An 11,916-nucleotide genomic window follows, 5' to 3' on the forward strand; every position below is an offset into this window, starting at 1 on the left:
GCTGATTCAAATAACCAACTCATCATCAAGCTTTGATTATTTGAATCATCTGTGTAGTGCTAGGGCAAAAAACAAAACATGCACCCAGGTGGGGGGCACCAGAAAGGGATCCGCTGAGGTTACAAGCCAAATAGCCATTATTTGGCCCTATATATATCCATTTGTTTTTAGTGTGTAGGCAACAAAACATTGAGCTGTTATAATCCCCAAATCCTTCATTCTTAAATCTGCTGTGCCTTTATATGTTTATCAACCCCAGCATTACAGTTTGCCCCTCCCTACTCTTGTCTTGTGAGCTGAATGGCTAACATGACTAGGTGGGAGGGGCTGTGGGGAGGTTTATTTTTTGACTGTATAACTCTGGAAGGAAAGGGAAGAGATTATGTAGTCTGCAAAGTGGTCCGGCCTCTCCATCTCTGAGGTTCACACTCCTGTCACTGATCAACTCAGCTCCTGTTCTTTTATTCATTCTCTGCCATGCTCTCTCACTCCTCTGCTTCCCTTATCTTCAGTCCTTCTTTCTTTCCATTTCTCCATCGTCACTTTTCTATTTACATATGTTTTACTTCGTCTCTCTATTTATCATCTCTGAATTCTCAATTCTCAATTCACTATCTCTCTCCTTCTATCATCACTCTACTTTCATCCTTACCTCTGCCCCCCTCTCTCGCTCTCGCTTTCTTTCTCTTTCTTCCTGGAGGCTGCCAGTTGATAGCAGTGTAGAGAGAGTGCCAGGGGCTAAGGAAGGCTAACATCAGCAGATGTCTGAAGAAAATGACTCTGCTTGACCAGTTTGGGGGCTGGATGAGGCAAAGAAGAGGATCAAACATTGGGATTCATTCTGCTTTCCACCACCTGCCGGGCGCCTGACTCTGAGCATGGAAGACAACAGAACAAGAGGACCATTGAGCACGCAGCACTGAGAATTTCGGAGTATACTGATGGACTAAACTAGGTGGATTAATAGCCAACAACAAGGCTAGAATGGTGATATTAACATTTTACTTAAAGGCTTAGAGAACCAACTAAGAGAACTACCAACTACACAATGAATGCCACAGAACACCATGGGTTGATCTCTGTGAGCTATAACAGGAACTCCAGCACTGCTGGGACTCTGGTATCCATCAACAAAGACTCAGAGGGCATTGGTCTCAATGACTCTTCGACGGGATGTTACGACCAGCTCCTCATCTCCACCGAGGTCTTCCTCACGCTGGGGATTGTCAGTTTATTAGAGAACATCCTGGTGATTGCCGCTATCATCAAGAACAAGAACCTCCACTCTCCCATGTACTTCTTCATCTGTTCTCTGGCCGTGGCCGACATGCTGGTCAGCGTCTCCAATGCCTCCGAGACAATCGTCATAGCCCTGATCAACAGCGGCAACCTGAGCATCTCGGGGTCGCTGATAAAAAGCATGGACAACGTGTTCGACTCCATGATCTGTAGCTCACTGCTGGCGTCGATCTGTAGTCTCTTGGCGATCGCCATAGACCGCTACATCACCATATTCTACGCGCTGCGCTACCATAACATTGTGACGGTAAAAAGAGCGCTGGCGGTGATCTCCCTCATATGGTCGTGTTGCGTGGCGTCGGGCGTGCTCTTCATCATCTACTCTGAGAGCACCACTGTCCTCATCTGCCTTATCACCATGTTCTTCACCATGCTGGCACTCATGGCCTCGCTCTACATCCACATGTTCCTCCTAGCCCGGCTACACATGAAGAGGATCGCCATGCTGCCTGGGAACGCGCCCATGCGCCAGCATGCCAACATGAAGGGTGCCATCACCCTCACCATCCTCCTAGGTGTGTTCGTAGTGTGCTGGGCTCCCTTCTTCCTTCACCTCATCCTCATTATCTCCTGCCCCAGGAATCCCTACTGTGCCTGCTTCATGTCGCACTTCAACATGTACCTCATCCTCATCATGTGTAACTCGGTCATCGACCCACTCATCTACGCACTCCGCAGCCAGGAGATGAGGAATACCTTCAAGGAGATTTTCTGCTGGTACAGCTTGCCAAACCTGTGTGTGTGTGAGCTCCCTGGGAAGTAGTGACCCTTTGAACAGCTGACAACTGCTGAGGTGGCATCTGCCTTTGTCTCCTCACATGAAAGAGACAGTTGAGACGTTGTATACAGCATGAGGTCTTTGATGTTGGTGCTGATTGTGATTGGTGAGGACTGATTAGCCCTCTTTCTGCCCGTGCTCCAGGACATGGCTGTAAATTATTAAAAAGTAGTTCCTCTTAACTGGTTCTGGTTACCATGGCTCGGGTTGCCAAAGAGAAGGTTGGTTTACATACACACTGTAAAAACAGAACACAACAGCAATCACATTCTTTCTCTACAGCACAATCAGGTATCTTTTTGTTTGTCTTGAAAAATTCTGTTTTTAAAGTAACTGACCCATAATGTGAGAAGATATGATGATGATATGAGAAAGATATCTATTTAAATTAAGTTAGATATTTTAATATTTAAATTAGATTATTTCAATATTTAAAACATATTTAAAGTACTGAGTGGCAGCTGCCTACACACTATGGTATTTTTTCAAGGATAACATATACACTGAAAGTAGTGCTCACGAGCCAAAACTGGTCATCAAAAATTGTGCACATTTGTTTAAAAGCTAAAAGCTACCTATGCTGCTTGAAAAAACACACCTTGTGTGGACATGTGCATTTATAAAGTAACCATTACATGACACAGACATACTCTCATCTATATTTTTAATTCAACCTCAATATGCGTTCATCAAGTGCTTGGAGAATTCTTTGCAGACTTATCTTACAGTGTACATGTAACTTCTTATGTATGAATTCTATAATGTCCTAACCCCAACCCTAACCCTAATTCTAGATTCTATTGATAGTGTATTTTGCTCTTATTTATATGTATCTAAAATTGAAACCATGTGAGTATGTGCTTTTGTGTTTATATCTTGTCGCTTGTTGTTTTGGCCTTAAACATGCTGCACTGTGATGTAAAATAACAATTTCAGCGGCGGTGTTATATATACATATTTTAATAAAATCATGTGTAAAGCCTATTGTTTACAGAACGATATAACCATCTGTTTCTCGTATTATTCTTTCATTGCAGTTCATACTCAGTCTCATAATTTGTTCTGATTAAAGCTATAACCATTCTTCCAGCATTCTTTAAATGAATGCTGCACCCCTACTATTGTGTGAAAGCTTACTCAAAGGCAGCCTTACTCTCATTAAAAGTGTTGCCGAGCCTGTGAGCGTAGATCAATAGGCCTATGTGTTTAGACAAGTTCACTTCTATGAGTAGCTCTCTACAACCCCCCCCCAATGTTTTGAAACAGCAAATTAGGGCTATATACTTTTCTTCTCCCATTTTAGACTTTAACCTTTGAGCAAACTCAAAAATGTGGTTAATCACAAACAAATAAGATCTCTTGGGGGCTGGGAGCCTTCTATGGAAGTATGTAATTTATTTTATTTTCAAAATGATGGTTTGGACAAATAAGACTGGGAAATCATCTTAAACAACCTAATATGTAGTTACAGTATATTAGGTTATTGAAATAGATTAAATTCTGCAAGATTTTGCTCTTTGAGTATTTGTGTATTTAGTCTAATAGGGCTGAGAGAGTTTGTATTCCAGATTAGAGCACTGGCAGCCCTGACATGTCATAAAGGCTGAAGACCAAACCAGGCGCTCTTGTTGAGTATATTGATGTCTGCTCTAGAGTTCCTCTATGGAGATGGTAGAAACTTCCAGAAGGACAATCATCTCTACAACACTCCACCAATCAGGCCTTTATGGTAGAGCGGCCAGATGGAAGCCACTCCTCATTAAAAGGCACTTGATAGCCGCTTGGAATTTGCCAAAAGGCTCCTAAAGATTGTCAGACCATGAGAAACAAGATTATCTGGTTTGATGAAACCAATATTTCATGGCCTGAATGCCATGTGTCACGTCTGGAGGAAACCTAGCAGCATCTATATGGTGAAGAATGGTGGCGGCAACATCATGCTGTGTGGATGTTTTTCAGCGGCAGGGACTGGTAGACTAGTCAGGATCGAGGAAAAGATGAACGGAGCAAAGTACAGAGAGATCCTTGATGAAAACTTTCTCCAGAGCGATCAGGACCTCAGACATGGGTGAAGGTTCACTTTCCAACAGGACAATGACCCTAAGCACACAGCCAAGACAATGCGGGAGTGGCTTCGGGACAAGTCTCTGAATTTCCTTGAGTGGCCCAGTCATATCCCGGACATCTCTGATGAGACCTGAAAATAGCTGTGCAGCAACGCTCCCCATCCAATCTGACAGAGTTTGAGAGGATCTGCAGAGAAGAATGGGAGAAACTCCAGAAATTATGAAAAAGGTTACAGACCCCCTCCTGTAGGCTATATGAAGTCACCCTTGTGGAATGGTGCATACAGTATACTATGACAGTGTCATTGTCTGGTGCGCTTCGCACCGAAATTGTTGTTCTGCATTCAGAGATGTTCCTTATAATTTGTGCGACCAGTTTTTTTTGTATTGCCTGCATGCATTATTCGCCAGGTAATGGAAACATTCTGCGAATATTGAAGCATAGAATCAACAAGGCATTTCAGAGAATATTTAAATATTGTTTCAACAAACGAGGAGGCTCAGAGAATATTGAAACATTTTGTATCGACTAGACTGCTCCGAGGATATTCATATTGCAACATAGTAGTAGCCAACACGGAGGCCGGCATCTGGGTACTCATTATATATATATTTTTTAAAACAGCCCTACATCCACACTATAGCTAAATAACTTAGCAATATTTAATGACATTTTGTCAGCAAGACTGATCTGTTACAATATCTCATTTTAATTCAGGGAGATGGAAAAGCAAAACTGATAGAGTGAGAGGTGGAAATGCATTATACCAGAGGCATGCTGCAAAGCTGTCATCAAGGTGTCATCACATGCCCTGGGAGAAAGATCATAGCCCCACTCTCGTTCTCTCTCTTTCTCTTTCTGTTTCTCTCTCTCTCTCTCTACCGTTTTAACGACTTAACGACAGGTCGTAAATTCCTGGAAGGGACCCTCTCCCTCTTTGGACATGCAGTATGGGGATAGAGGATTTCACAGTTGAACAAAGAGCTTCTCTTTGTTCAACTCCTAATCCCCAAAGTTGGAGGATTAGGATTAAACAATATTTCTATTTTTGGGAATGTGGGAAGGGTCCATGGGCATTTAAAGAACAATGTTGTTTCATTTGGTGATCACTCGAAGGACAGGAAACACACATAACTGTATCTCTTAAAGTGTACATTTCCCAGCTGTCAGGTTAACCGTCTAAATTAGAAAATATGGGTTTTCATATAAAGTTAACCAAATCAATGGCCACGCCCACGTGAGCACAGACATTATGTCGGTGTCATGGACCGCCCTTTTCTCTGAAGTGTATAAAACCTACTCCTGATGAAATTCACATTAGACTAGAAAACATACAGCTAAAGATACGTATGAAATGGCTTAAAACTAAAAGACCAGAAGACCATACCACGTGGAGCACTGGCTACACAGCTGGAAATGGTTGAACTCTGAGACTATCGATCACTATTCATAAACTCGGGCACCCTCATAGATATCATCCTGACCAACCTACCCTCTAAATAAACCTCTGCTGTCTTCAACCAGGATCTCAGCGATCACTGCCTCATTGCCTGCGTCCGTAATGGGTCCGCGGTCAAACGACCACCCCTCATCACAGTCAAAGGCTCCCTAAAACACTTCAGCAAACAGGCCTTTCTAATCAACCTGTCCTGTGTATCCTGGAAAGATATTGACCTCATTCCGTCAGTAGAGGATGCCTGGTTATTCTTTAAAAGTGCTTTCGTCACCATCTTAAATAAGCATGCCCCATTCAAAAAATTTAGAACCAGGAACAGATATAGCCCTTGGTTCACTCCAGACCTGACTGCCCTTGACCAGCATTAAAACACCCTGTGGCGTACTGCATTAGCATCGAATAGCCCCCGCGATATGCAACTTTTCAGGGAAGTTAGGAACCAATATACACAGGCAGTTAGGAAAGCTAAGGCTAGTTTTTTCAAACAGAAATGTGTATCCTGTAGTACAAACTCCAAAAAGTTATGGGACACTATAAAGTCCATGGAGAACAAGAACACCTCCTCCCAGCTGCCCACTGCACTGAGGCTAGGAAACACTGTCACCACCGATAATCGAGAATTTCAATATGCATTTTTCTAAGGCTGGCCATGCTTTCCACCTGGCTATCCTTACCCCGGTCAACAGCTCTGCACCCCCCACAGCAACTTGCCCAAGCCTCCCCCATTTCTCCTTCACCCAAATCCAGATAGCTGATGTTCTGAAATAGCTGCAAAATCTGGACCCCTACAAATCAGCTGAGCTAGACAATCTCGACCCTCTCTTTCTAAAATTATAGGCCACAATTGTTACTAGTCTGTTCAACCTCTCTTTCGTATCATTTGAGATCCCCAAGATTGGAAAGCTGCCGCGTCATCCCCCTCTTCAAATGGGGAGACACTCTAGACCCAAACTGTTACAGACCTATATCCATCATACCCTGCCTTTCTAAGGTCTTCGAGGTCTGCCTAGTATCACTACTCTGGACGGTTCTGACTTATGTGGAATATGTGGACAACTACAAATACCTGTAAACTCTCCTTCCAGACTCATATTAAGCGTCTTCAATTAAAAATATTAAATCTAGAATCGGCTTCCTATTTTTCAACAAAGCATCCTTCACTCATGCTGCAAAACATACCCTAACATAATCTCATTGACAGTGTAGCTATTGTAACTCATCAATTGAATGCAGCCAGTGTCAAGCTGAATAAAGGATCATTGACACTGGGGTGTGTTTTCTGTCATTGAAATCATTGACAATCAGAGTTGTTGATTCTAACCTGTATTGTGGAAAATGGAAAATGATGTGGAATTGATTTTTCACTCAGGTGTGTGTGTATTTTACAGTAACGCCCTGAATGGAACGTGCTGCATAGCAGAATAGGTATTTTATCCCAGCTTGTCCAAACAACATACCAGGTTTGTTCAAAACAAAACAAAGACTCACACTGTTTAATCCGGTTTAATATGCAAACAACATACAGTTGAAGTCGGAAGTTTACATACACCTTAGGGAAATGCATTTAAACTCAGTTTTTCACAATTCCTGACTAATCCTCAAAAAATTGCCTGTTTTAGGTCAGTTAGGACCACCACTTTATTTTAAGAATATGAAATGTCAGAATATTTCTTACTTCTTTCATTACATTCCCAGTAGGTCAGAAGTTTACATACACTCAATTAGTATTTGGTAGCGTTGCCTTTAAATTGTTTAACTTAGGTCAAACGCTTCAGGTAGCCTTTCACAAGCTGTTGGGTGAATTTTGTCCCATTCCTCCTGACAGAGCTGGTGTAACTGCGTCAGGTTTGTAGGCCTCCTTGCTCGCACACGTTTTTTCAGTTCTGCCCACAAATGTTCTATGGGATTGAGGTCAGGGCTTTGTGATGGCCACTCCAAAATCTTGACTTTGATGACCTTAAGTCATTTTGCCACAACTTTGGAAGGATGCTTGGGGTCATTGTCCATTTGGAAGACCCATTTGCGACCAAGCTTTAACTTCCTGACTAATGTCTTGAGATGTTGCTTCAATATATCCACATCATTTTCCTGCCTCACGATGCCATCTATTTTGTGAAATGCACCAGTCCCTCCGGCAGCAAAGCACCCCACAACATGATGCTGCCACCACAGTGCTTCACGGTCGGGATGGTGTTCTTCAGCTTGCAAGCCTCCCCCTTTTTCATCCAAACATAACGATGGTCATTATGGCCAAACAGTTCTATTTTTGTTTCATCAGACGACATTTCTCCAAAAGTGCGATCTTTGTCCCCATGTGGAATTGCAAACCATAGACTGGCTTATTTATGGCGGTTTTGGCTTCGTCCTTGCTGAGTGGCCTTTCAGGTTATGTCGATATAAGACTCTTTTTGCTGTGAATATTGATAATTTGCACATGTTTCCTCTAGCATCTTTACAAGGTCCTTTGCTGTTGTTCTGGGATAGATTTGCACTTTTCGCACCAAAGTACGTTCATCACTAGGAGACAGAACGCTATGACGGCTGCGTGGTCCCATGGTGTTTATACTTGTGTACTATTGTTTGTACAGATGAACGTGGTACCTTCAGGCCTTTGGAAATTGCTCCCAAGGTTGAACCAGACTTACGGAGGTCTACAATTTTTTTTCTGAGGTCTTGGCTGATTTCTTTTGATTTACCCATGATATCAAGCAAAGAGGCACTGCGTTTGAAGGTAGGCCTTGAAATACATCCACAGGTACACCTCCAATTGACTCAAATTATGTCAATCAGCCTATCAGAAGCTTCTAAAGCTTTACATCATTACATCATTTTCTGGAATTTTCTAAGCTGTTTATAGGCACAGTCAACTTTGTGTATGTAAACTTCTGACACACTGGAATTGTGATACAGTGAATTATAAGTGAAATAATCAGTCTGTAAACAATTGTTGGAAAAATTACTTGTGTCATGCACAAAGTAGATGTCCTAACCGACTTGCCAAAATGATAGTTTGTAAACAAGAAATGGTGGAGTGGTTATAAAACGAGTTTTAATGACTCCAACCTAAGTGTATGTAAACCTCTGACTTCAACTGTATGTAAATAAGGTATTTCTGTGTTTTATTTTTAATACATTTGCAAAAATTAGTATTTGTTTGTCATTATGGGGTATTGTGTGTAGATTGAGGAATTTTAAAATCAATTTTGGAAAAAGACTGTAAAGTAAACAACATGTGGAAAAAGTCGATGGGTCTGAATACTTTACGAATGCAGTGTATATTTAGATTTAGAGTTCATATCTTCGATTTTGAAAGATATTTGGCAAAATTAAGTGTTTTGGAAAACCTCAATCTGCTCTTTCTCAAAACAAATCAAAACGTCTAACCTTTATTTGACTCTATAGTAGGATTTGAAGAAATCACTTGTATAAAAACTGCTTAGAACACAAATTATGTTTATATATACAGTACCAGTGAAACGTTTGGACACACCTACTCATTCCAAGGTTTTTCTTTATTTTTACTATTTTCTACATTGTAGAATAATAGTGAAGACACCAAAACTGTGAAATAACAAATACGTAATCATGTAGTAACCCAAAACGTTTTTAACAAATCAAAATATATTTTATATTTGAGATTCTTTGCCACCCTTTGCCTTGATGACAACTTTGCACACTCTTGGCATTCTCTCAACCAGCTTCATGAGGTAGTCACCTGGAATGCATTTCAATTAACAGGTGTGTCTAGTTAAAAGTTAATTTGTGGAATTTCTTTCATTCTTAATGCATTTGAGCCAATCAGTTGTATTGTGACAATGTAGGGTTGGTATACAGAAGATAGCACCTATTTGGTAAAAGACCAAGTCCATATTATGCCAAGAACAGCTCAAATAACCAAAGAGAAATGACAGTCCATCATTACTTTAAGACATGAAGGTCATTCAATCCAGACAAATTCAAGAACTTTTCTGCAAGTGCAGTCACAAAAATCATCAAGCGCTATGATGAAACTGGTTCTCAACAGGACCACCACAGGAAAGGGAAACCAAACGTTACCTCTGCTGGAGAGGATAAGTTCATTAGAGTTAACTGCACCTCAGAATGTAGCCCAAATACATGCTTCACAGAGTTCAAGTAAAAGACACATCTCAACATCAACTGTTCAGAGGAGACTGATTGAATCAGGCCTTCATGGTCAAATTACTGCAAAGACACCACTACTAATGGACACCAATAAGAAGAAGATACATTCTTGGGCCAAGAAACATGAGCAATGGACATTAGACCGGTGGAAATCTGTCCTTTGATCTGATAAATCCAAATTAGAATTTTGGTTCCAAACACTGTGTCTTTGTGAGACGCAGAATAGGCGAACGGATGATCTCTGCATGTGTGGTGCCCACCAAGAACCATGGAGGAGGAGGTGCGATGGTGTGGGGGTGCTTTTCTGATGACCCTGGCATCCGCCAAACCCAGATCCGTCCGTCGGACTGCCAGATGGTGAAGCGTAATTTATCACTCCAGATAATGTTTCCACTGCTTCACAGTCCAATGGCGGAGAGCTTTACACCACTGCAGCCGATGCTTGGCATTGCGCATGGTGCTCTTAGGCTTGTGTGCGGCTGCTTGACCATGGAAACACATTTGATGCTCCTGACTAACAGTTCTTATGCTGACCTTGCTTCCAGAGGCAGTTTGAAACTCGGTAGTGTTTGTTGCAACCGAGGAGAGACAATGTTTAATGCACTACTCGCTTCAGCAGTCGCCGGTCCCGTTCTGTGAACTTGTGTGGCCTACCATTTTGTGCTGAGCCATTGTTGCTTCTAGACGTTTCCACATCACAATAACAGCACTAGTACTAGCAGGGCAGAACTTTGATGAACTGACTTGTTGGAAAGGTCCTATGACGGTGCCACGTTGAAAGCCATTCTATTTCCAATGTTTGTCTATGTAGATTGCATGGCTGTGTGCTCAATTTTATACACCAGTCATCAGCGGGTAGCCAACAAAATAGCCGATCCACTAATTTGAAGGGGTGTCCACATACTTTTGTATATATAGTGTATCTAATGGACAGGACAATTCTCTGCTCATCTTCAAAAAATGTATACTAAAAACATGGAAATCAATCAGTCCGCCATCATTAACACAATGGAAAACTCTAATTATTTATTTTAGAAGTATTGAAATAGCATTGGTGACCAATATATATATTTTTTTACAATTTAAGGACATATGGCAAACAATAATACAGGCACGGAGTGTGGAGGTGTGAAAATGCGGGTCTGGGCAGATGATATGTAGTCGTTATTTGTCTGTAAGTCGTTGTTCGTATAAATTTGTATTTGGGTGCAATTTATTTTTATTTTTTAAATGAATAAACACATTTACATAGTACCATAGAAACAGTGTTCTGCTAATAAAACAATGTGCACATTTCATCATCATTCTTACTCCAAGGTGGCTTAGCAGTTCAGACGTCTTTTTCCGTATTGTCGTGTCGTGTCCTGTATATATATATATTTACACCTTTTCTTCGCATATCTTTTATTTATTTTATTATCCAAGAACTCAACTACAAAAGCTTTCCTGCAAAAGCTTTCCTGCAACCCGCTTCACCAATTACAAAAAGTATTATTTACCTCAATCTGAAAATCCATCGTGGAAGCTAGCCAGGGGCTAATTCAGAAGCTAGCCTGAAAGCTAACCAGAAGCTACTCCGATAGCTAGCCAGAAGCTAATCTGTAGCTGCCCCGAAATTAGCCGGTTTGCTGGCTAGCGTTGGTGTTTCAGCTGCCCACGTTTTGTGGTCATCAGCTATTCCTTTAGCTCGATAATCTACCGGCACTTTTGTGCAACGCGACTCGGACCGGAGCATTCCGGGACTTTTTTCTCTCAGTTTCCCCGGATTCCAGCCGCAGGCTCTGGACACTTGCACCTTGATTTCGCAGCTAGCTAGCTGCATACCGTGTGACTATTGGCTTACGTCGACCCCGGAGCAAACTCAAATCATGCTGGAGCTAGCCAGCTGAGGAGTTCCATCACCATCCGGACCCGTTTTCTTTTGTTGCTGCTGCAGATACGGAACCCCACCGGGCCTTCACGACTGACTGCCGCGACTGACTGCCGACGTTATCTGCCCGAGGGATTTATCCAACCGGCACCTCCGTCCCGACGTTACCTGAACGCTCATCTGAGGCCCGCTAATCGTTAGCTGTCTTATCGGCTGCTATCTGAACAAAACCCCACTACACGGAACCTACCGACGGAAACGCACGAGGTATCTACAAACAGACCTCCATCCTATGCTGCTACC

At 42.0% G+C, this 11,916-nt stretch overlaps 1 protein-coding gene across 1 annotated transcript; it reads left to right on the plus strand.

The window, feature by feature from the left end:
• Positions 1 to 384: 384 nt before the first annotated feature.
• Positions 385 to 3,057, plus strand: LOC139532042 (melanocortin receptor 4-like). Its single transcript, XM_071329153.1, has one exon. It carries the CDS (start codon positions 1,049 to 1,051, stop codon positions 2,060 to 2,062), a length of 1,014 nt encoding a protein of 337 aa, XP_071185254.1. The 5' UTR covers positions 385 to 1,048; the 3' UTR covers positions 2,063 to 3,057.
• The last annotated feature ends 8,859 nt before the right edge of the window (positions 3,058 to 11,916 follow it).

This window comes from Salvelinus alpinus, chromosome 10, assembly GCF_045679555.1.
Source record: "Salvelinus alpinus chromosome 10, SLU_Salpinus.1, whole genome shotgun sequence".
NCBI lineage: Eukaryota > Metazoa > Chordata > Actinopteri > Salmoniformes > Salmonidae > Salvelinus > Salvelinus alpinus.

Coding starts and splice junctions, on each gene's coding strand:
- LOC139532042 (XM_071329153.1), top strand. CDS start 1,049: ATGAATGCCACAGAACACCATGGGTTGATCTCTGTGAGCTATAACAGG.